The sequence below is a fragment of the Aphelocoma coerulescens genome, chromosome 5 (assembly GCF_041296385.1).
Source record: "Aphelocoma coerulescens isolate FSJ_1873_10779 chromosome 5, UR_Acoe_1.0, whole genome shotgun sequence".
NCBI lineage: Eukaryota > Metazoa > Chordata > Aves > Passeriformes > Corvidae > Aphelocoma > Aphelocoma coerulescens.
In genome coordinates this window covers 55,379,199-55,405,178 of record NC_091019.1, presented here as the reverse complement: position 1 = coordinate 55,405,178, position 25,980 = coordinate 55,379,199, and the positions used below count along the sequence as shown (strand labels likewise).

The window sequence follows — 25,980 nt, the reverse complement described above, 5'->3', positions numbered from 1 at the left end:
TAAAATAAAATACATTCTTTTTAAATAAACTGATGAATAAGATTTGGGAGACCACAGCTGAACTATCTTGGAGTAAGTATCTTGGAGTAACTATAGTTATGAACTCTGAACTAATATGAAAAACCTGGAAATCCACTAAATTCAGAACCAATTTTATTTGGGTAGAGTGAACAAAGTAGTCCCATTTATAACTATGATGTACACCACAGTAGGCTGTTACATTCAGACTTTCACACTTAGAAAATATATATATTATGTACAGGAATTTGCAAATAGGTGTAAACATACAATATTTTAAGATACCAGTACATTCCAAACCAAAACTATCAGCAAGGCAAACACCTCAAAATTATTCCAGTCAGCTAGCATTCAGAATCTCTCTTAAATAAAGCAGCTTTTATGCTTGACATCGTGTTGTTTTACTTACTATTAAAAATGAAGTTTCTTATTATAGATCAAATATCATAGTATCTGGCTATTTTGATACTCAAAAATAGGCACTGATTTCTAGAAGGAAATTTTCTTCTTACTGATATAATTGAGCCAATATGGCTGGTTTTGCTAGTACAAAGTAATCCAGTGCTGGAATAAGTCAAGACAATTTAAACTTAAGTCAAATGTATAAAGTTAGAATAGATACTGCAAAGCTGATTAAAATCTAGAAGCCTATATAACTCACCATAAACCATACTGCAAACAGATCAGCTAAATTTTCATTTAATCTCATTTCTTCATCTAAATTATACAGATTGCCCTCCTCTTCATCTTTACAATGTAGGTTTTGGCTGTCTACTCCTGCCTAGTCAACAGAAAGGTATTTCGTGCAAATTACCTCATGCTATCTCATCCATGTAGCACGTCCAAGTCCTGCTACAGGTGGCATACCAGGTGGTGGAATTGGAGGTGGTACAGGTGGCTGTCCACCTGGGGGAACAGTAGGAGGGGGATAACTAGCTGGTGGCATTCCCAGCCCTGGAGGTGGATGAGGTGGTACTGCATGAGTTGGAGGCAGTCTTGGAGGTGGGAAATTAGGGTTGTATGTAGGTGGAGGAGGATATCCAGGAGTAGGAGGTGGAATATTGGGTGGGGGGAAAGAAGCAGGGGGTGGAGGTGGAACTGGTGGTGGAGGGTTGGGAGGGTAGACATGAGGATGATATGGTAGATGAGCTGGTGGTCCATAGGCCGGTGGTAAAGCTCCGTATGTTGGTCCTTCTGTTTTCATCATCGACTGGAGACTTTGATAACCCTCCCCTGACATGTAAGAATTTGTAGTAGACATCCCTGTAATATAACTGGTGGGGGGTGGGGGTGGGGGACGGTGTGGCAGAGGTGGAGGTTGATGTACTGGGGCAGGATGAGCAGGGGGAGGAATCTGGACCTTTGGCATATCTACTGAGTCCACAGTAGTAGATTGCTCTGGCTCTCCCATTGAAACTGCTGTTGTCAAAGGAGGCTTGCGCTCTGGAAAAGAAAATTTTGTTTATTTTTTTGAAGGACAGTGGCAAGAAGAGCTTCTGAATACTTCATATTTTTCTTCCAGTTAAATTAGCAAAAGAGAACTCAATTCTCTAAGTCTCTGAATGCCATATGGTATCCAGTCAGACCTTCTCAGGTCACTAAAAACTGACTAAGCTGCCTACCAAAGCTTCAAGGTCAGCTTTTCCCATTCTTAAAGTCATCTTTCCTATTACGATTTCTTTATAATTTAAATATTGTTGTACAATCAGCAGAATTAATAGACTGAATGGATGGAGTCAGAACTAGTGGATTTAAAAAGTCATGAGATTCATGATACCAAAAATCTTTAGATCAGTGCTTCCATCTTCTTTAGTCCAGGCCTCATTTCTACCTCTTTGGTAATCCAGGAGGTGGCCTGGGATTACCCTCTGCACTTTACCTGCCTCCCAGATTGGGAAATATTATTTGAGAACACAGGCCAAAGTCTCAAGTCTTTAACACTCAGTTCTAAACCTGTTTACCAAAGAAAGAAAAGAAGAAAACCGGAAGGTAAGGAAGAAGGGCATGAAATCTGATCAGCTTTGTCCCACTGATTAATTTCAGTGAACTCAGTACCTGACACTCTGGAGAAATTCATAAAAAGGTCAGCATTTTACAGAATTATACCTAGCCATTTCTGGAAAGAACATGCTTTAAGCTGTCTTCTCTTTAAATAAGAATAGGGTTTTTTTCCTCTTAATGCAGACATTATGAAGTAAGTAATACCACTATGATGACTAATCTAATAGCAACCTCTCTGTATGGTCAGAAAGATTATTAAAACAACCAACAAAAAAGAGTTTGGGACATCTTGACATTCATCTTGCTTGTATACATAAGCATCTAAAACATTGTTAAGAAAGAAAAGCTCGTAAGTTAAGTAAGAGAAAGCTCATACAGGGCAGTCTTTTCTAGTGGCATACTACACTGTCACTGTTAAACAGAATTTGAGATAAATCCTCCTCCTAGGTCACTTGGTCAATATGCATGCTTGGTTTTCACCTGGTTTTTCCACAGAGCTGCTGTTTATTTTGATAATGTTGCAGTGCTTATACAATTACATCTTTATATAAACAAACTCCAAGAGGAAAATTTCAGGTAACAGGGGAAATAAATCCATTACCTGCCTAAGAAGGATTTTAACAGCAAAACTGTCCCCTAGGAAAGCCACATAATTAAATCACACAAGGTGTGCATGCTGGCTGTGGTACCCATGATTTCAGTGACTTCTAGCTCCAAAATTGTAGCAGGCAATAACTTCCTCATTTGTTCATTTTCAGAACCATTCTGGATGCAAGATGTGCATTCAAGATCTAACAACTGAAGGAATAATGAGCATGGTATTTAGAAAAACTTCATTCTTTATTAGATTTTAACAAATGAGAAAAACTGTCCTACTATATTTCAGGGCATTGCTTTTCTCTCTCCTAGTTCCCTGTTAGAAGCTGTCATCTTACAGTTACATTATGGACCATGGTCTGTGAAATATTTATGTCATATTTAAGGGTCACTGGAAGGACAGCTAATGCACCAAGGCGCTGGAAGCACATTTTTACAACAGTACAGTGTACTTTGCAAACGTAAAGCACGTGTGCAGTATTAATGTTCTCTGGCAGAAAAAAAGTCCTCTTTTGAGGTACAGCAAAGAAAGTATCCCCCTTACTGTTTGGAAGTTGCACACCTGCAGAATTCCTGTACTACAGATACAACTTCTACAGGACAGCTGAAAGCTGCTCTAGTAATCTAATATGGCATTTACCACTCTTTTGAGATCATGAAGTCCCTTTTAGCCTGCTATTAACAATTAGTTTTAGTCTTTTAGACCTTTAACAGTTGCAGCTTTGTTTTGCCTTTATCCACCTAGTATAGTCTTGTTTCCATCCTAAGTTTTTACTTCTGTCTGGAAAGCCTGTGCTACTATGATGAAATTCCCTCTAGAGCTTATCAACCTTGTATTTTTAGCTGCCAAGCTGATTAATCAAGGCAACAAACCCCTGCCCCCACACCATTACTACCACCTGAATGAAAAGCAAGTAAGTTAACAACAAGAATAAATGTGTTTAAGAAAATAAAAGCTTACCTGGAGGTGGATGTGCAGGAGGTATTGGTGGATGTGAAGTTTCAATTTTAGGAATTTTAGATGGTGGCGGTGGTTCTAAAAAACATTTGTCAGTTTGTGATTGGTTATTGCTCTGCAATATTTTCCAAATTGCAGCTCTGGTCTCATGCTAATGATTATCACATCACATTACACTATGCAAAAGTACCATGGAAATCCTATTTACTAGGTATGTTTAATAAAGAAAACTAAAATCAACACCTTTGTATAAATAAAGTGGTATCAAGTATCACATCCAAGTCTTCCAAAGGACATATGCCTACAAGTTCAAGTGATTTTGTAACTAGAGACAAACTGTCCCAATGACAGTATGTAAGTGAAGATGAGCAAGTATATGTTTTCTAGCCCAAAACGTGTAATTAGTTGAAACAGCTCTCAAAAGAAGCTGACCTATGCTCTGCTAGGGAAATGTGTGTCAGAAACCAAACAAAATAGCAGCTGGACAGGAGAGAGGAGGGAGAAGAGACAGCTCACTGGAATCCATCTGCAGAGCTACAGAGGAAGAAGTGCCAGACTTCCTTAGGAAGTACATCCTAGCTATCCTGAACTACTTTGTTCCAAAACAGCAAAATGAAGAAAAACCCCCATACAAACAAAAGAACCAGATACAATCACTGCAGTGAGCCTGCATTTCTTAAGATACACTATGTATTGACACAAAATGGCTTTTAGTGGCAGCCATGCCAACAACCAATTACAAACACTGCTGATTACAAATTACAAACACCAACATGCTTACTGTTAGTGCAGCTATTTAATGACACTGTGAGTCACTTCAAGGCCTCACAGCTGGCTGAGGAACTACTCCCAAATGATGCATGGAAGTTATACACTGAGAGATGACTAGTTTAGCAAGACTCTTACTGAACAGACTCTATTAAGGGACTCTTTGGGCACAGTTATACTCTTTTTTTTTTTCAAGTTTTGCAGTTAGGAACATTGTAAAAACAGTTAATCTTTAAGGTGCATTATCACAATCAAAATAGTTTAGAGCTGCCAAGCCTGTAAGCAAACAAAGTGCATGTCAGCAAATTACTTATTCTGGTTTAAGCAGTAACATGGAAGCATCATGAATAGAATATTAATATTTACCTGCTGCCTTTGTTTCTTCTTTTGGAGATACAGCCTGTTTGAAAAAAAGAAAAAGAAGATAAAAGTAAGACCACTGCAGTCAGTCTCTTCTCTCAGGTAGCAAGTGACAGGACAAGAAGAAATGGCCTCAACTTGTGCCAAGGGAGGTTTAGATTGGGTATCAGGTAAAATTTCTTCACGGAAAGAGTGGTCAGGCATTGGAACAGGCTGCCCATGGAAGTGGTTCAATCACCATCCCTGCAAGTATTCAAAAGATGTGTAGATGTGGCAGTTGGGGACATGGTTTAGTGGTGGACTTGACTGTGCTGCATTAACGGTTGGAGATGATGATCTTAAAGCTCTTTTCCAACCTAAATACTTCTATAGTCTCTTAACAACAAATGCAAGACAAACACTGAACAAAGTCAAATCACACTGGGAAAGCCCAGCTTAACTGGCAGAATGAAAAGACTGGAAAAATAGCAGGTATTTTATATGCAGCATTTCCTGCTGTTCCCACTGTTGAGTATTACATCTCATTTAATGTATTTATCATCCACTGCACATATGTCATGGTCCAGTACACTGCTCACTGAGCTGAAACAAGAGGCTTGGCCTCTGTTCCTGATTCTTCTTTGACCTGTCACTCAACCTTTGCCAAAATCCCTTCAGGCTCTTATGCTTTATTTACCAGGACAGGAGGGCAGTGAAAGTGTTGCACAGCATAAACCAGAAGCCTTCAGATGGAAAGCATTGTATTAAATCTAAATGTTATGCCAGAAAAAAAATGTATGCACACAGAACAAAGCCCACAAACCCTCACATCATCCTTCCAATCACAAGTTTTTGGCTGGTTTTTTTCTTGTTTTATTGGTTGTTGTTTTGTTGTAGTTCTTTTAAATAATCACAGACAAGGGCAGAAGAAAAATGTTCCCAGATTACACAGTCCCACTGAGATGACTATTTGATGGTTTCTGAGAAAAGCAGAGAATTTAACTGAAATTTAAGTACAACTATATTTAAAATGAATGATGAAGGTCAGAGAGGTACAGTACATAGATCCTCTGTCTTTTCAATGAAAAGGTTTAAAGGGACTGTTTATCTCCAGCAGCTTTACCTTCACAAAATGTTCCTCTGTTTCCTTCACTTTCCACAGCAAGAATGGACCTACAGTTCAATCCAACTTGAACAATAACTTTTCCTTAATTCTGATGGATATTCTCAAAAATTTTGCTGTGTAATTTTTGCCCACTTGAGGCAACCTCATTCTTATATTCCTTTGACAGTCATTTCAATTTTCCAGACACCTTCCAACTGCTTTCCTGATTTTTAAGGACAATCTTTATCTTCCCATTTCAAACACACATACTCTTTTTCTTAGTGACTCACGGACTCATCTGCTGCCTTCATTTTACTTGGATGGTCTTTTCTTGACTTTCTAGCACTACATCCCATGCCTGTAAAACTGCATCAATTCTCCCTGCACTTTCAAACAGAAGCAAATAACTACATGTTGGATCTTTTCCAAAAATCACTCATTTTGTGAAGTCAGTTGATTACTTTAGGTGACAAGCAATTCAGTTATTATGCACTTGTTAATATGGAACAATGTCCAAAAAACAACAACAAGGTACATCATTACAATAGAACAAGAAACTGGAGCAAAATAACTTGTGACAGAAAAAACAAACATCAATTAAAACTGCATTTATGCTAAAGAAAAAAAAAGAATCAAGCAGTAACAATTCTCTAATAATGGCAGCTGCTAAAATAGAGACGAACATTTATTTGGTAATTCTACTGCACTGTAGTTTGCCCTAGCCAGAACACCCAAGGGTCATAATAAATAATAATAAATAATTAACATTATTTATTGGCACACTGATGGGTATTTAATACTTTCAGCTGAATCAATACAGTGGAACTGTTCCTTTACTGCTGTTCCTGTGAGCAATGAAATTGTTCCCCCTAACAATTTTTAGTTTAATCCAACTGAAAATACTATTTACATCTAATGATTCACCAGTATATTTTTAGCGAAATCAACTGAAAATTCAAGTGCTCTTCACAACTAGAGATGCAGAGGATGTGCAGATGCTTTAGACATCTGGTTTGGGTCTGTAAGTCATGGGCCAATGCCTCAGCTGCTTGAAAGCATCTTGGCTCAGTAGAAGGTAATGGAGTTATAAGAGTTCATGTAAATTGAAAATCTGGCCTCCAGGAACAAAGTGTATTTCTGTTCTGCACAAACCAAAGGAGAAGTCATGCAAAGCCCTATTTATAGAAGCAGGAAAGATCTTAAGTAAGGTTTATGGTACATCTAACTCCAGAACATTTTAGAAGCACCAAGTAAATCTTTCAAACACCACACATCTTGTTCTCCCAGACTGCTTTTTGGAAAAGGAACAATTTCAGATCACCACATTTACTTTTCTCAATTTCATGCTGCTTGTGCTGTATTCCTACAAAACTCCTTTGAGTCACCCTTTGCTTTTTATTTTTTGTGGCTGCCTACAGTGTATCTGTACTATTTATTTCCTTGATTATTAGGTGATGGACCTCAAACTAATTTGAAGAAAAGGTAAGTTTCACTGATGGCTTGACCAGAGGTGACCATTCACGATCAACAGATACCAGTCAGGCAAAAGCATCATTTTTTTCCACAAGGTATTTCCTTAATATATGGGATGGGGCAAAATCAGTAGTACTGTAAAGTAGATCCTTCACATGAATGACCAAGCATTCATAACATATTTATTGACAGCATGGAACCACAAATACTGAGAGCATGAATAGCTCTCTCCACGGCTTTTGGCTCAAGTGGAATAAGAATGTCATATGCCAGAACTGTAAAGGCTCTTCTGCATCAACAAAGTTGCCACATAACCAAATCTACTACATAAAATTAATTACAAGGCTCATTCTTAAAGCAAACACAAGTCTGCTGCACATTGTGGCCTTTAAATCAGATCAGCCTGAAAATAAATTGCAAGTTAAAGTTCAACTTACTGCTGGTCTTTTAATCTGTCTAGGAGGACTTGACTGGGGAGAGGGCTTTTTAGATTGCTGTGCTTGTGTTTGCTGCTGCTGCTGCTGTTGTTGTGCTGACGGTTGCGACTCTTTTTGCTGCTGTGTCTGGGATTGCTCTGAACTCTGGGATTGCTGTGACTGCTGTACCGTAGGTGCCTGGGGTGTAGACTGAAGAGATGGTGGCTGCTGCAACTGATGAGGAGTATGATGAGGCATTTGCTGTTTTCCCTGTGAGTATAGATCCAGGATCTGATGACAGATATCTTAATGACAAAGAAAGGAAAATCCAAAGTATTATAACCATACAATGTACAAGTGCATATTTAACATATTTATCTGATTTTTACTGGACATCAACTTTGGAAAAATTCATTGCAAATATTACTCACCATTATAGTGACCAAAATAACTTTTTAAAAACAGACTAATTTTCAACTTATGCTTGCACTTCTGAGTTTCTTCTGCCTATCCTGAGCAATATGTACATGCATATGCACACCCTTCAGAAGAAGAACACAGTGTCTTGGTAATAACACACTGTATGTCATTACTGTGTGCCTGGAGAGCCAGGTAACCACTCTCACAGGACAGTAAAACAGCAAGAAAGCAAGTAGAAGACGATTATATGTTAAAACATACATGTCAAGTTAAGCCAGTCAAAGAAGTTTTAGGAACTACATAAAGGACTAGTACTAAATTCTTCTTCCAACACATTAGGAGCTAAAGGTCCCCTGTAATCTGTCCATCATTCATGGTACATCACAAAAACCCCTCTATCCTAGCATCATTTGGTCAAAAAGATCAATTATTAACGGGAAAACTACTAGAAATTGGGCTCCATTAGTTCCAGTGTTTGTAGAACCACTTATTTAAAATGAGGAGTAGGTAATCATTACAAAAATAAAAAATACACCATGACAATTCAGGCTAATTAGATGTGTTATAAACTAAACAAGTTGTAAAGCAAACATTGAACAAAAGACTAATCATGATGATTAAATATGCCTCTAAGATAAGCCAGTTCAATTTAACACCTGATTAAGGGATAGCACATACGACCTGAGTTACGTACTTGACACATGATTATTTTGACTAAAACCTAGATAGAAAGCTATATGCATTTACTTATAACCTAGGCCACACAATTAAAAGAAGTTTTGTGGTAAACCGTTTTCATACCTTCCAAAACATCAACAGGAACATCTTGAACAAACTGCTCCCACCATCGTCTGTACATTGGTTTTGATGTCCATTCCTGTATTTCAAACTTACACAAACGGCCTGCTAAGTACATAACTGCAACAGCTATGATCTCAGGCTCCCACTGCAGGGACAGTGTAGTGCAGAGACTGCAATAGGAAATAAACCAAAACAAAACACAACCCTGGAGATTACCTGATTGTCCAAGAGCACTTTAACGTACAGCAGCTGTAATTAACAGGGTATAAAATCCCACCACACTTCTAACTTCTCCGGCAATTTTAATTAAGAGCCTTGTTAAACAAAAGAATTTATAAAACTAAACTATTTCTGGACTACCACTGTCATGAAATAAGGTCCCAAATCAGATTCTAGAGCTTCCCAATGTTTGTCAATAAAATGTAAACAAATACTAAAAAAACCCCCGAAAGCCCCACAGAGCGGCCAACATGAACTTGTAAAGCAACTTGTCAAGCACAAGACAAGTTTTAGATCAAGATATAAAAGGTTATCTCTTGAACAGCCTTTGTTAAAGCTGATGCTAAAATAATTGATATTATAGGTATTATTGACATTAACTAAGTTTCTGTCATAATTAAAGTTACTATTTCCTGATATCAATTTTAAATTATGAAAAATCTTTCTCTGTTTTCTCCACAGATTCTGTAACAATAATCTGCTTACAGAATTTTAGATCCAGCCAGCCAGCTGAATTTCCACAAATTCACTGTGGCTGTATAAGAACAGAATGCCCTATTCTAAAGGCCTGTAGTGCAAAGTACAGAATTATTTTGCCAGGATCCTAAAAAAAAAGTAAATTTCTAATATGGTGCTTATTAAGGAAGCACAATACATCATGACTTAAAACAAACCCTCCAACTTCATACAAGTGTTTTTCTGAAGTGCATTTTAAGTGTTAGGTTTTTTAAAATACTAAATGCTATCTAATTCCAAGTACAATAGTGTCCAAACTTTGATGGATAAATTATAGTAGTTTAACAAACTTAACAGTGATGGTCATGCCATAATTTTGTTCTACCTGCAAGACTGACAGCAGCTGAAGTAAACATCTCTTGAGATCCACATTAATTTTGTTCAAATTAATTTGGAGAGTTTAGGTGGTATCTACAGAACCTGAACCCACACAGGACTAATTCAAATCAGGCATGTGATTAAAAATGCACCTCCTTTTTTATGATGTTCTACTGCTGTAGGCATGACTGAAAGCAATATATTCACCATTTCTGGACAGTCAGGCCACTTACACATTTTCTTAAGGGCTTGCTATGGAAATAGAAAGTAATATTTAAGTCCTCAGTGAATTAAGTTGCCCAGCTCTGTAGAATCCTCCTGAACAAGGCTAAAGTGTGTCAAGTTGATTTGATTGAGATTTTCAATACCACATGAGAAATCCTTCTACACACACTCCTGTTCATTGATGTGATTCTTACAAGTTCATTACTCAAGAAATTGTAAATCTAGTGCTAAAAACTGTATTCCTCAGTGAATTTAATGGCTACTTCACTATTACCAAAATATCACATTAAAAATACATTGATGAAAGTGATGGAATTAAGAAATGACTTCTTTTTTTCAGAATGAGCCACATATCACAGATTTGGCAAGAAGCCAGCTTGTATCCTGGAGATCTAGAATTTGGTTTGGTCCTTTCAAACAGTAACTTTCTTTTTAGTGCAGCACTATCAATACCACAACATTGCAGAGGTCTTACTGGTCTACTTCCACACCCATTCCAGATCCCATGCTCGGTGGAACTATCATGGTAATGATGGACAGAAAAACTGAGGAACACAACCAAGAAAACATGTAACAAGCAGGAAAAAAAAAAAAAATCAAAAATTTGCCAAAGAAATATCCAGCCCCAGAACAAAGTAAGCAACAGTAACTATTTCACTTTCAAAATATTTCCTAGGTGTATCTTACCTGTCATTGACAAATGTCCATGCCATTTGAACCAGTTTTTGAATTTTATTTTTGTCTCCTGAAAAACAATCAGGAAAAAACCAAAAAGACATAAAATTAGGAGGGACAAGCAGTTGGAAATAGAATATACTTGCACTGATAATGTATATTAAGTTCTGGAAATCAATAACAGGCATTACTTGCTCACTCTGCAATATTTTACCTTTGAGTTGTTTGGCATACTTGAGAAGAAATTGGTATGGATGTTCCACTTGCAAATCAAACTTTATTGTTTGTAGTAAGATTCTTTCAAGTACCATCACTTCTTCCTATAGAGAGTTATAAGGCAACCACAGTATTATTCCTTCTTTCACTCAAAAATATTTTATGCTAGTACAGAGCATGACTACATAGCACCTCTAGGCAGCCATGTTTGTCTCCAAGGGGAACAGAAATCTCTCCAACTTGTAACACTATTTTAAACTCAGTTACCTTTTCTTCATATTTATTTTGGTGAGGACAGGGGATGTGGCATTTAAAATCCCTTTACCTCCACAGAGGAATGAACTGAACCAGACACTGCATGAGAATGCCAGATATACAAAATCACAACAAAAATACAAGTTCTACCATGTTGCTCTCAGAAGTTTCAGGTCCTTCTGCTATTTAAAATAAGGAAATTTTGAGGGAAGCTAGTTTTGCTAAGTCAATACTGTAAACAAGAAATGTCTCAATACTTTCGAGATTTAGTTCTCTTATTTAAGATTTACTATTAATTACTTCCTAAAATCCCATTCAGATGATTTATATCTTGGTAACATTTCTTGCTCTGGCTGAAATTACCAAAATTTACTTTAATTTGCAAAATAATATCAGAATTTACACAAGATAAAATGCAAACTTTTTACAAAAACAATTGTTCCAGTAAGCTCCCAAAGCTACTTGTATTAGGAAGAATTACTTTCATAGCTACCTATCACATTACCTGGAAGAGCCATAGATGCATGCTGAACACCTAATTTAATTTAGAGCAACTGAAAATCAGTCAATGCTCTATTGAATGTATGCCACTTTACTACAGTACAACAGGATGAAATCAATTTCAGCATGAATATTTTTACCTTTGGGTCATCTCCAAATTGCCCAAACTGTACATCATTTAGCAAGCTACGAGCTGTTTTAATTATATCTTTACATTTCTTAGGTGTTTCTTCAACCTTTCCTGCTAGGAAGAGACAGCAGGCTCCTGTCACCTAAAAAAAACAAAGTACTTTCAAAAAATGGTCTGCACGCAGATATCTAATACAGTGTAGCATTATAAAAACATTGTCAGTTTCCATTAACAGTTCTGTAGAAGTCTCCCAGGAAAAACTTAATGAACATATTAATTTCTAACTTTAATACAGTGTTAAACTTTTATTTTCTCAGAGGAAAAATCCAGATTTTGGAGGACTGTCCATTTTATACTATTTTGCGTCAAGGCCAGAAACCCAAAGCACAATTTGTCCTGGTTCAACGTTGTCTGTCAAGCAGTTTTAAGACTGTATTACACTTCTTTTTTCCTTTTAGCTAATACAGAAGTGCCAGCACTACAGCTGCTACTCTTTCTAAAAAACAGTATCACCAAGATGTAACTGCAATGTCAATATATTTCCAGGCATAAACATAAATGTGTAAGCAGGCAAGAACAATGAATTTTAAGCTGTAATAATTAAAAGACAAAAGGCTAATTTTTCATCTTTCTGTGGTGAACAACAGTAGTACCCAAGTGACTAATCACCATTGCAAATAGTCCACGCCCAGTGCAATCATTAAATTAAGTCATCAATATTCTAAATACTTACATATCTTGGGAACTGTTTGAAGGAATGAAACATATAAAACCGATGGAAATAAATTATTCCGGTTGCTAGAGTGTCATAATGTCTGTGGTGCAGATTAAGGACTTTCAAGCAGCATATAAAACACATTTAAAACCAAACATGCACTATGGATTCTGCTTTATCAAGTACCTCAAGTCATTGGCTGTTCAGTGACCAGTTAAAAAACACTGCAAGTAAAGCAGGAGCTTCAGAAAAAAAAAAAGCCACAAAAGCCCTTAAAGCTGTGTAAATGCTATGATCAGGGCCAGATGCAGATGATACCTAAAGCATTTGTTGTAAGTGTGCAAAGTCCTGATTGTATTTACAGAAGGATGCACAGAAGGTCATCCCTGTGTTGCACCACACCTGCTTCAGAGAAGGTCAAAATCAGCAGTAGGGACACGAGGAACAGAACAATTATCACTTCACATTCAAGTGCTGGTGTGGAGGAAAGGTACTATTTACACCTACAATTGCAAATAAAATCTGAATATGCTCCTTACTCTTCACTTTAAGAAAAGTAAAAATTTTGTCTTTACCATGCTTTATTAAAAAAAGAGCTAAGGAGATTAAAGGGAGCACAGGAATATAGGAAGCAGAAAATTTAAGTGGCTGTCTATGGAAGAATGGGACAGTCGGGAGAACTTATTAACATATACAAAGTTGTAAATCCCAAACCAATGAAACAAAAAAACAGCCACCAAAGACCAAGACTGGGGAGGCAGAGGTTGAAAGCCTCAAAGGCACAATCTAGAAAACTGAGGGAAAAATTCAAAATTTGAGAAGTCATATAGCGAAATACTGAGTTTCATAAATCACAGGAGTTACTCTTAATTGGAAAGTTTGTATCATCTTAGTTCCCTACCACTGAATTGGAACCTTGTTTATCCAATGAATGGATAGAATTGTGTAAAAACACATTACATCCAAAGGCATGTAAACACAAAGTAGTTTTGATTAATGACTAAGAAACATTTGAACAGCTGAGCACGTGACATTTCTTCTACATTTTATTTTGAAAACTCACTATTCATAAAGACATTTCAAACCAACAGGAGTTTAAAGGATACAGCCCTAAACGTGTTCCCACATCGAATATGAATCTGGCCCCTTCCCTGCGATATCGTGCCTCTGTAGCTGGATCAAGCCCTTCAAGCTGTGACGGTGTATGTGCCAAATCTTTCTTATCCCAGTACCAGCATGGCTTTGTATGGTCCAGGTTTGCCAAGTTTACAGAAGGGCTGGAATTTTCTTTATTCTCCTTCATTTATTAAAACAGAATTGTCCTTGCTTTTTAAATTTTCAAAAACGAAGTCTTCAGAGAGTCACTTCAGGACCTTGAAGAAAAGGCAAATTTTTAAATTAGAGAACCGCCCCCTCTAGTTCCTGCTCAAAGAGGAGTAAAGAGGAATGACGTTTAGCCTGGCCTGTTGGAAAGAATTTTTCCTATGCTCAAAGACAAGTAATAAGGAACTTTCCTTTATCCTCCCCATATATTGCAAATACAATCAAAGAAAAAGCCACCTGTTATCCTTGCTATTACCTGTTTAGTAATAAAACTTCAAGACTACAACTCCAACAATATCTGCTCTTTCTTAATAGAACAACTTCCATCTACTTTGTCCATAGAAGTAGGAAAAAACAATTCAGAGATGGCTGCAGAAAGATATGAAAAATTAGGGGGATTAGCTGACTATTGGTAACTAGGAAAGCCATTGGTGAGGTGAGCCTAAATGGCCACTTAAATACCTGCCTTCTCTTCGGGATACCCGAGCAGCAGCCACTTGGCAGAAGCTTTGCAGTGATCTGTACTTATACTACTTAAAGAAAAAATGTAACAAAAGCAGTGTCCTTTCACATACCAAGATTAAGTCAACCGATGTGAGCTTGTAAAGTAAGGTAGCATCTAAAATCATACCCAAAACAAGGCAATTGAATACACTCCAAGAATCTCCTTGTAAACACTTGTCTGTGTTTACCAGCACTTTCTGTACATAGATACAAATCACAAAGCTCTGCAGGCACCTTTCTGGTGTTTGAATCACGACAGATGTTCAGCCATGCTTCAACTCAAAGAATGAAGACTCACTGCCTTTATTTTTCAGGCACAAAACTACCCTTACTGTAATTCAACTAACTACAGATACCATGCACAGATTACTGCAGTCACCTGCAAAGGTTTGCATAACAAACAGTGATTAATATGATGCAATATATTCGCTCTAAGCAAGCCAGTCACAGCAAGACCCAAAACTTAAACCACTTAAATTTGGCTATTACTTTTCGAGACGTTTCCCTTCCGAAAACGGAAGGAAGATCACGTGAACGGCCAGGAAAACAGCCAGAAAAACAATCAGCACCTCGCTCACCTTCAAAAAGCTTCTCTTTTTCAGAATAAATGAAACTGTCTTTGCCTCACGGTGGTTTTGGAATCACCTTCAGAACTCGTGGTATCGGTCAGACAGATCTAAACTCTGTCACAAAAAAAAGTAAACGGCTACTAAAAACTATTTCCAGAATCAAAAAAAGCGCGCCAAGCCACGACCACACATTCCCTTCGTATTTACTAGAAAGGTGCTATTTTTTATAACTGTTATGATTCTTCTTCCTTACCAGCTATTTTGCTTCCTAACTTCTAAGTAGCTTAAAAACTAATTAACACTAAAAGCGTCTGATGCGACGAGATCTGCCTCTATAAAGGAGCGAAAGCATTTCCGAATACGGAACCAGGAACGAAAATCATCATCCGCAAACATCCTAAATGAACTATCTCAAACGTCCCAATCCAGACCGCAACGGTCGGAAATAATAACGAAAGTTTTCCCTGCCTTTTTACGCACCCGTTAATCCGGAGGAGAGTTCCAGAGCTCGATCCCGGCTTTTTTACACCTTACCTGAGACGAACCCGTCGACCGCGACCGCAGCTCCGCCCCTGCAGCCCCAACCCGGCCGGGGATGCTCAACTCCTCTCAGACCCGCCCGCCTGCCCGCCGTAGACGGGGCTGCCGGTGCCCGGGGAGGCGCTCGCTCCCGGCCTCCCCGCTCCCTTTCCCCCCTTCCCCAGACGGCGGCTGTCGCCGGAGGGGGGCCCGGGCGGGCTCCGCGCACTCACAGGGCTCGCGGGGAGCGGGAGCCGCACCGGAGCGCGGGGCCTCTCAGCGACAGCGCGGCCTCCGTGCCCTGTGCGCCGCCATCTTGGGAGCCAGGCCAGGCCGCGCGCTGCGTCATCACGTCGGAAAGGCGCAGCGCGCGAGGACGGAGGCTCCCGCCAATGAGAAGCGGCGCTCCCCCGCCCCCAGCCCAGTCCCGGCCCCGTCAGAGGCTGCCGGGCCCAGGCAGGCGGGCGACGCGCAGCCGTGCCCTGGGAGCGGACCAATCGAAACGCCAGCAGAGAAGATTGCAAGCCTCAGCCGCCAATAGAAGCCTGAAGGGGCCAGCAGGGACTGAATGACAGCCAACGGGAGCGCTGCCGTGCCCTGCTCCGAGGCCGGCCGCGAAGGCGAGCGGGTGGTCACTGGGGATTGGCCGCCACGCGCGCGGGAGGGGCGGGGCCTTCCGGCGGGCGGCAGCTCGGCCAATGGCGGCGGGGGGCGCAGAGAGGGCGGGGCCGGGCGGAGCCGCCGCCTCCCCACCGCGGGCAGTGGCGTCCGGCGCGGGCTCGGGTGCGCCGCTCCCTCGGGCGAGGCAGGAGCGGCCGCTGGCGGGAGGTAAGGCGGGGCCTGCCCGGGCCCCCTCCCCTGCCTCAGCCCCTCGCCCCGGCGCGGCACGGGCTCTTCCCCTCAACCCTCCGGGCGGCGTCGCCTTGCCGCGCTCCGCTGCCTCCTGCCCCGCGGGAGGCGCCGCTCTTTCCGGACACCCCCTCCCGCCACCCCGGGGTGCGCTCCGCGGGCCTGGCCTTCTTCTGCGTGGCCGGTCCGGGCCTCCTTCCCCCGGGAGCTTCAGCCTGCGTTCCGGCTCGCCCTGGCCTTTCCTGCTGCCCGGCCGGAGGGGCCGGCGCGTCCCCCGGGTCCGCCGTGGGCGGGCCGGGTTCGTTCCAGCCCGGCCTGCGAGGGTTTCAAGTGAGCCAGGCGGCGGCATTGGCGTTTTCTCTTGCCTCATTCCTCCTCGAGAGGTTGATAGAAACGATAGTAAAGAAGATGGCTTAAAACTATTTTCCCCATGATGTATTTTTTTTTTTTTTTTTAAATATGTGACACGGTTTGAATACACCCTTCTGCTACTTCAGCTTCCCGGAGAGCCTCCCATGCCTCCAGCTCTCGGGGTCTGGCTCAGGGGCGTCTTTGCGGGTGTGTGGCTCCTCAGAGTCCTCCTCTGGCTGTCGAGAAGAGTGCTCTGGATTCTTTCCTTTCTTACCCCGTCTGCAGCCTGCTTTAGTAAAGGGGTGAAACCTTTGGAGAAAGAAAGGGGGAGGGGTTAAAATTAGAATAAATCGTAAACTGGGATCGACAGGGGTGTTACTCCTGAAACAGCCTCGGTGTTTCAGCCTTCCCCTATTGCTACAGCAGCTGCCTGTCCCATGATCCTTTCCTCCTCTTCCTTACCCAGCAACACTTGATTAGAGTTGCTTAAGCTGAGGCTGTGCTTTGCCTTTAGTTCTTAGCAAATTCCTAAATTTTGAATTTGGCATACAGTTTCTTTCCCTACATTTATCTATCGGGATAAGCTCGGTTCTTCCTTTTGGAAGTTGTCCCTCACGGCTCAAAGATGTTCTTGCCCCAAGCTTGGCATCTGCTCTTCTGCATGGACTTGTCCTTGGAACCTAAGCTTGCTCCTGAGATCAGGCTGAAAGTAGATTGTCTTTGTCCCTTCTAAGAGTATGTAATGTAAGCACCTGTCTATTCAAGTGACAGCTTTGTTCTCTGAAAATTGCTACAACGTTAGCTTAATGTCTCTCAGGTGTTTTCTGCTTTCAGTTGTTGTAAGCTCATAACTGTCATGTGAAACATAAGTATTTTGTAGGTGAGTAAACAACTGTGGCATTCTGTATGTCCACTATCAGGTTCCTGGTATAAAATAGTAAGCCAGTGTACAAGTTGTTGGAGGGAAAGGCATGATGGGCTCAAAGGTGGGGGTGGCTTCCTGATATTTTTGCTCAATTAAGTAACTTAATATGGTAGAGACTCAAGCATGCTGACTTGTGCCTTAATAAAGTTTTCAAGTTATGTTTAGCTGGGATTGAAGTATATATTGCAGTATGGTTGAAAACACATTCTTGGCACTGTGTGCCGAGAAATAGATTTAGGGTGTTGGGAGAAGAAATGCCACAAACCCCGAAATTGTTTGTAATCTGTATATCACTGTTTCCAGAGATGGCCTGGATCTGTTGCTGAAGTCAGATGTGCCTTGAAATAGAATTCTGATTTCAGTATGGTACAGAAATTAAAAATAAACCATATTATGGCTCTCTGCATGGAAAAGTGTACATCTTGATGATGTCTTCATTTTAATAAATCTATCTAGACATGTCTACTGTATCTATGTAATACTTCATCATAGTGGTGCTGCTTCTATAGTTAATCTGATAAATTGGGTTGTTCTCAGCAAGTGAGTATTTCAGTGGTTTCTCTTTGAAAATAAAATAGATGCTTTAAGGGTATGGGAAGTCTTGAGGGATCTCTATCTTTTCTACTAGGCTGTCATAGTGCTTGGTGCATGAGACCTCATGATGCCCTGTGGCTTAAGCTTTTGGAAACCTGGCTGGTTCTGTTAAATCTGCCCATGCTGATGGCTGAAGGCCAGATGGCTTGCTTTTATTCTCAATTAGGAGCTGTATTTTATAAAGTGAGGTTAATATTTTCTAAGTTAAGAACGTTATTTAGGAACATGCAGGTAAAGAAATACCTAAGGGTTTTTAATTAATTCTGCTCTAAAGGAATTAGGAAGAAAGAGATTGTGGGAGTCTTCAGGAGGAGCAAAATTCAAGCAAAGAAATGAAATTACAAAAGTGAAATTACAAAAGGGTTGGCAAATTGGTAGAGTTTATCAGCTTATTTTCTTCAAAGCGTAAGTATTTTTTCTTTTCTGATCAAATAGCTGTCTGAGGATCTGACTCAAGAGAGAGGCAAGGGAGTTAAGAGCTTGTTTCCTGTGGATAGTTAGTAAATTATCTTCCCTAGAAAGATCAGTAAGGTGTTGATAGTAAGAAGCACTCCATCTGCTTAAGAAAGCTTTAATGGGAGGTGAAGGGGTATAAGGACAAACCCATAGTAAATAATGTAATAGTTCTGAATTAGCAAGCTGATAAAAGTGAATTAAGAAACACATAGGGGTTTTTTGAGCTGTTCTCTTGGATATGGACCTTTTTCTTTTGCCCTTCAGCATTTTGTGCTACCTTCAAATTAATTAATAATTTCTTACCAGAAGTTTATATTTAATTCATGAGGCAGTCTTGTGCCTAGTATCTAGCTAGGTTCAACTGGGTGTGGGGGGAGATAATGTCAAAATGACAGTACTTACTTTTTTTAGTAGATTAGTACTATGTCAAGCATCTGAAATCAGAATACTGGCAAGACAGTTTTCTTTGATTCTAATTATAAGAATAAATGTCTTTTGGAATTTGATTCCTAACAATTAGCTAAATTTGTTATAGTTGTTGTTTATTGTAAGTGTATCAAACAAATATTTAGCTAATTTTAGTAGCTTCTTTTGGTATTATTTTGTAGATTGGCTTCTTCCCAGTATCACAGTAGTATTTATATACTGTCATTCTTTCCTTAACCTTACACTAAAATGGGATTAGCAGAGTTTTTTCTTTGCAGGGTAGATGTATGCAGTACATACAGCAGTGGTTCAGTCTTTCTCTTTTCCAGATGCTTTAGGCTTGTGCTCATGTTGGCAAACCTGTGGTGGTACAGCTTTTTCAATAAAGCGGATTATTTGATTCTGACCGTCTTTTGTCAGATAATTTTATAGAGACACTTCAGCTTCCTAGGTTTGGTTTTAGATGTCTAATGATGTTTTTAACCTAGACTACTACGTAAAATATGAGAAAGGGCCTCTCAAAGTGAAAAGTACAGCAGGAGCTCTTCATTGCTCCATAAAAATGCCCCATTAGCGTTGTCTGGCCTTAGTCTTGTGTATTTGGAGCTAGACTTTGTAGAGGCTTGTGTTTGTACAAATTAAGAGGCGAGTTCATGCCCAGGTGTATTTTAACATTGCTTTGCATTTTTGGTCTTGCCCTTCCTCTGCTTTAACCTTCTTTGCTCCCTTTTTCTGTTTTTAGCTGCTCTGCCCTACATTGCCTCTTGCTTGCATCTCTTCTAACAAATTACTATTCCAATTGCTCCATCTATCCATGTCCCTCCTTTACTACTTCCCATATTGTTCAGGTAGTCAGCTAATCCTTCTTTCTTTGAAATAAGGAAGAATTAGAGCTGTATTCTTTCATTTCACTTCTGGGTTCTGTGGCCAGGCCAGAGCAGCAGACCTGTCACTGCAGGGAGGATTCCGCCTGTATGTCTAGCCTGGGCTGAATCATGCAGAGATGTGAATGACTCTGCTTGAGATCAGTTTTGTCTCCAGTGCTGGTGTTTACAGGCTCTGAAGTTGGCCAGATGTAGGTAATACATAAAGCAGAAATGCAGGGAAAGACATGTTTCTGAGAATGTAGCTGCTAATATCCTATTAGGAATTAAAATATGATATAACATGTAACTTGAGAGATCTTTTTACTCTTCAGAAGGATTTTCTGAGCCCAGTGTTAGAGTCTGTTATAAACTGGGGAATGACAGATTAGTATCCACTTCCTGGCTTATTTATTCTTGGGTATATTCCCAATATCTCTGAAGGAGTTGGATGCCCTGTCCTGGAAGTGCCTACAGCAGTGTTTGAACACACTGTTTTCAACTAGTGTTTTAATGCAGGCCAAAATTGTTTTTGTAATTAAAGATGGACTGTAAACTTTGTCAGTTCTATTTAGTTGCTTTTTGATTGTTTCTGTTAAGAGTGTGATAACCTGCACTGAAAGGAGGGGAGTCCATCTCTGGGGCTCTTATGTTAGCTGTCTGATTCTAGCCTTTTGCATGCAGATCAGTTTGCAGGTTGTGCTTTTTATATGTTTGTATATATTTTAGAATATGATAAATAGTGATGGAATTCTCTCAATAAAACTGTCTCTTATGTTGCAAATGCTGCCTGTGTTTCTCAGTTAATATTGCTTTGTCTTTAATGCTTTATAGCACTAGTGCCTAAAGTTTTCAAGTAGTGTTTCAGCAGAGTAGGAAGAGAATGTGATGTGTGGATTTCTACTTCCATGGAACCTGTGTTACTGGTTACAGAACTTCACATATGCTGGGTCTTGCCTAGTATGCCCATTCTCATGCTAAGTTAAGGAATATGAGTTACTTTGTGGGAAGGGGTTGGTGTCAACCAAGCATGAGGTTCAGGCTGTTTCCTGCCCTCGACAGGTCCTGTGGGGGTTGTCTTTGTGGCCTCTCTTAGAGGTGCTTGGTTATCTTCATTTGATGACTGTTTATAGATGTAGCCACATAATAACTTCAAGAACTGAGAGAAGGAGATTTTGCATTTAAGAACTTTTTTATTGAAATATTTCTGACAAGTACTTCTGAAAGATCTCTTTTTACAGGTTTGCCTCTAGGTAATTCAAATGAACAATGCCTTAGTGTCTGCAATTATATAATTTGTGGAACTGTATGTCTACTTTGTCCCACTGCTCAAGTCATCAGTGAGGATGATAATCAGTGTTAGTCCCAGTACTAATCCTTGGGGTATGCTGGTGTGACCAGCCTCCAGCTGAACTTTGTACACCTCATCCTCTTGAATCCAGCAGTGCAGCCAGTTTTCAGTCCACCTCACTGTCCACTAATTTAGTTGGTAGTTCATTAGCTTGTCTGAGTATGTGATGGTAGATGTTGTTAAAAGCCTTACTGATGTAGGGATGAACAGCATCCCCTGTTCTTCCATCACGGTCACTTGCTTCCACAGCTTCCCTCCACTCAGCGCTGGTGAGGCCCCATCTGGAGTGTAGTGTCCAGTTCCGAGCTGCCCAGTGTGAGAGGTGGAGTTACTGAAGAGAGGCCAGTGGAGAGCCACTAAGCTGATTAAGGGACTTTCCTCATATGAAGAAAGGCTGGGAGAGCTGAGACTGTTTGGCCTAGAGAAAAGAAAGCTCAACAGGATCTTCTCAGTGTGTACAAATACCTGAAGGGGAGGGTGCAAAGAAGGCAGAGCCAGGTTTTTTCGGGGGTGCCCAGTGCCAAGAAGTAACAGGCACAAACTGCAGCAGCAGATGTTCTCTCTGAGCATCAGGAAATACTTTTTACTGTGAAAGTGACTGAGCACTGTTTGGAGACTGAGTCTCCATTCTTTGAAATATTTAAAAGCTGTCTGGACATGGTTCTGGGCAGCTGGCTGTAGGTGACACTGCCTGAGCAGGTGGGTTGAACAAGTCAGTCTCCAATGGTCCCTTTCAGTGTGAGATTTTTTTTTTAAGTTTTTAAAGTTTGTTTAAATGTTTGTATTCCTGATCCTATTTCACTAAAGGTAGGTCTTCCTTACATCAGATCTCAGGGCCTGGGATTCCTGAAGTCAAGTCTTGTCATTGAAGAAGACATGCAGTACCAGTCTTCTTTTCTGTGTCCTTTGTCACCAGGTTCCCTGGCTCCATGCAGCATCAGGCTCACACCTTGCCTTGTCTTCTCTTCCTTTAGCTCCCGATGCACCTGTAGAAGCCATTCTTACTGTCCTTCTTGTACTTTGTCCCTTGCCGGATTCCACTCAAATGGGCTTTAGCTTTCCTGTCCCCACCCTTGCATGCTCAAACAGTGCTTTGATTTCTCCTGAGTAACCTGGCCATGCTTCCACGTCTTCTGTTTGTTTGAATTTTGTCAGGAGTGTCTTTTCCATTCATGCAGACTTCTGGCCACCTTCGCTCACGAGCATCTTGTCTGCTGATGCAGACCTGCCACCTTCACTTAACATTCTGCAAAAAGGGATGGAGCATTCCTGAGCTTGGAAGAAGTTATCATTGGAAGTCTTACCTCTTAAGATCTTAAAAATGATGGAGTAGGAGCGGAATGGCTTTATTTCCATCCTTCAGTTTTCAATTGTGTAGTCTTAGAAGAAGTCAAAGTAGTAGGCCACTAGAGTGTATTTTGTGAAACCATGCCTGAGACCAGATGCCTGCGTTAACAAACACCAAGTTACCCTTGTGCATCAAATCTCTAGTTCCAGACAGTTACATGAGATATGTTTTAGCATTTGATGTTACTTTTTTCCCCCCTAAATACAACAGAATGTGATTTATCATTTTCAAAACTTATCATCCAAAAGTAGAAGGTGTTAGGCATATAGGTGATTTTGTTACATTTTTGATACCTGTACAGACAGCATTTCAGGGTTTGTCAAAATGGTTCTATTTTACTACTTTGATAGTCACTACACCTTATTCTGGTTTTAACATTGGTTTTTCCAGACTTTTATTGGGATATGATAAATTGTCACCAATATGTGCTTCCATTCTTTTGATATGTATCAGTTTTCTCAGTTCTTCAAAACCAGTGATAAAATGTTCAGATCTTCCAGTCTTAGCTGGTTCCCTGCACCTATTTACAGGTTTATTTATTCAGTTTTGTCAATTGAACCCTTGATACAAAAGTATTTCTTTAATGCATCTGCATAGCTTCTTTCTTGTTGAATATGTTACTCAGAAATAGCTACTGGCCTGTATCTAAAAGCCTGTGACCCATTTGTCCAGGGCTTAGTTTTTCACATAAACAAAACTGACTTTTCAAAATAGACTCAGAACCTTCTGGGTCAGTCTCCACTGCCTTGTACAGGCTGTGGTGTCTGGGTGGTCTGTGAGCTTCCAAGTGGCATGGTTAGAGCTGCTGGTTTAGGGAAACTGGTGACAGACACATTTCAACAGTCTTGTTGTGGGACTCCATCTCTAACCTCTGTAAACCAGCAGCCATTCTATAATTCTATAACTACTGTTTCTCACTTTGGAGGGTAACTGCCTGTGTCTGGATATTTCTGGTATGTCTTGATGTTTGGATACTGTCATTGAGATACATATATATATATATAGATATATAGATATATTTAGATGTATCTGTGATCTTGCAACTGGACAGTCTTTTCTTTGGAAACTGCCTTTTTCAAATGAAGTGGATCTTAGCAGGAAGCTGAGCTGTGTGTGGATGAATTTCTTTGCTTCAGGAACTTTTTGTGCTGGGATAGTATTTTTAGACTTGCAGAAGGTAGTAAGGGTTGGCTGGTGAAGAAAGAAATGACTGGTTACTTTGGATGACCACTTACAGTGTTTAATTTTCCCCTTTGCTAACCAGAGTTGCATCAATACCATATTAATATATTAACTCTCCTTAAAATAGAGAAGCATCCATTCCCTCTGGAGTATGCTGCACCTGATTCTGTCAGTCAGGAGCAAGTAGAATGGATGTTGTCAGACCAATTTGAGAAGCTCTGTGTGCTGATGCAGTGAGTACGCTGATAGAACTGTAAAACTTAGAGTTGCAGAAAATGACTGTTGGGTTTTCGTGTGGTTGTCAGATTCAGATTGTATCTGTTCTCTGCCCTTATTTCCAAAAGTCAGCATTCAGGCAGTTTTTTGTTCCCAGCTGATGCTTGGGAACAGTGAGCTCTGTGAGGGCTCATGAAATAACAATTTTCGCATTTGTCAATGCCCTATTAGAAAATAGAATTCCTGTTTTCAAGACAATGACAGATAATATTGCAATTTTCTTCTATCACAGTAGGATACCTGGCTTCTACAACCTGCTTTTCTGACTTACCAAGTCTTTGAATCCATGCCTGAATATAAAAATCTGGCCTGTTGCACTTTGAGTTTGGGCACTTAGAAAAAAAAAAAAAGAGTAGACTAATACGAAAATTGCTTGCTCTGTTCTGTGATGTCTGAGAGTTGGTCTCTAACTGTTTTGAAGGTATAGTGTAGAGTTTCATATAATGAGATGAACAGCCAAAAACTTTGCAAACTCTAGTAAACAGTGATTGTAATCTTAAAGGCATGGTTTATGCCTAGTTTGATAGTGGGAAATTAGTGTAATGATGCTGGTTTTATTTGTGTACTGTGGTTTTACTGTAGCACTCCAAGACAGCAAAATTCTGTGCAGCTTTGAGGAATATTTTACTGTCTCTAAAGTTGTATCTTTTCCAGAAAACTCTTAAACAGCAGATCAGGTTAATAACAAAAAGCTGGTTTGAGCACATTTTTTCAGACTTCTGTCCTGACAGTGTATGACATGTTGGCCTAAGGCCTAGGACACGAGCGGTCTAGTTTTGGAGAGTACTGCTGCTCCCAGAATGCATTTTTCTCTGATGGATAGAGATTTAGCAGTATGACCTGCAGCAAGATACCAGGAGCAGCTACAATAGCCACGGTGTTTGTATTCAGTTCTCTCAGGAAGAATTACTTGGTCTGAGTGGAAGTCATCTCTATCTATCTACAAATTTGTCAGACTAGTAGATAATGGTTCTATATGTGGTAGCAGGAAACTTAGCTACAAGAACTGGGAATCATAATAACACTAACAGCCAGTCTTGTCTGGAGTCATGCTGCTGCTTTTTCCCTCGTTTGACATTATATTTAGTAGGAACAAATTTTCTTTTTGGGCTGATGTATATAAGCTTCATCTTGCAAGTGTTGCAGGTGTGACTTGTTGGTTAATGCAAAGTTCATTCGTGGTCCTTTATGGCCGGAGGAGACCTGGCGGTGTTGCTGGTGAGGGACATGGGGCTCTCGCTGTGGCAGCAGCCCCTGAGGCTGCTGCTTGAACTGGATTCTTGCTGCAGCATAGGAAACCATGCAGGTCTTGGATGAGATGGAAGGTGTTGGGTCTCCAGAGGCCTGGGACTGTTGAAAGTCCAAGCTGCTGGAATCTGTGCAAGTGGATTATTTTTGCTGGCTGTGCAGGAATGAGATAAGCCCAGGAAACTAGGAATGAAGGTACTTAGAAATAAGAACATTGAAATCTCAGTTTGGAGGGGTCCGAGGCAAGACAAGCTCAGGCTTCCTAGAGTTTCATAGGGAGACTATAGAAATCTTTGCAGGTCTTTATCTGAACATTTTGAAATACTGCTTCTAGAGTCTGGTCAGCTCTACTCTGTGATTCAGTGCGTGGCTGGGGGTCAAAGGGATAGGTTGGTGACATGACTAGGGGTGTGCACCAAATTAAGACAGGGCAGGAAAACAGATTCTCAGCAGGCATGTTAACAGTTTATTAGTATACTAGAGACAGTTACCTTGTGAGAACATGCTGGTCAATCTTTCTGCCTTAATAT

At 40.3% G+C, this 25,980-nt stretch overlaps 2 protein-coding genes across 7 annotated transcripts in view; one reads left to right on the top strand and one right to left on the bottom strand.

The window, feature by feature from the left end:
* Positions 1-136: 136 nt before the first annotated feature.
* CCNK (cyclin K) lies at positions 137-15,955 on the bottom strand. 5 transcript variants are annotated; one of them, XM_069018229.1, is made up of 12 exons: positions 15,815-15,955; positions 15,072-15,176; positions 13,773-14,039; positions 12,685-12,766; positions 11,962-12,093; positions 11,064-11,169; positions 10,862-10,919; positions 8,897-9,066; positions 7,697-7,980; positions 4,709-4,742; positions 3,578-3,652; positions 137-1,461 (listed from the first exon to the last, which is right to left on the bottom strand). In XM_069018229.1, the coding sequence occupies exons 3-12, from the start codon at positions 13,967-13,969 to the stop codon at positions 839-841; spliced, it is 1,761 nt and encodes a 586-aa protein (XP_068874330.1). In that variant the 5' UTR covers positions 13,970-14,039; positions 15,072-15,176; positions 15,815-15,955; the 3' UTR covers positions 137-838. The 5 variants fall into 5 exon arrangements, with proteins under 5 accessions (XP_068874330.1, XP_068874331.1, XP_068874329.1 ...); XM_069018230.1 differs by lacking the exon at positions 15,815-15,955 and adding an exon at positions 15,597-15,808; XM_069018228.1 differs by lacking the exon at positions 15,072-15,176.
* Positions 15,956-16,327: 372 nt separating this feature from the next.
* The window catches only part of SETD3 (SET domain containing 3, actin N3(tau)-histidine methyltransferase), a 62,365-nt gene continuing 52,712 nt past the window's right edge, over positions 16,328-25,980 (top strand). Inside the window, exon 1 of one of the 2 annotated variants that reach the window (XM_069018225.1) lies at positions 16,328-16,409. Coding sequence is in view for 1 of the 2 variants with exons in the window: in XM_069018227.1 (XP_068874328.1) it covers positions 16,861-16,865 (5 nt within the window). In the remaining variant the exon portion in view is untranslated. Of the gene's footprint in view, positions 16,410-16,701; positions 16,866-25,980 lie in introns of those variants that run through there. The other variant, XM_069018227.1, reaches the window with a different exon arrangement.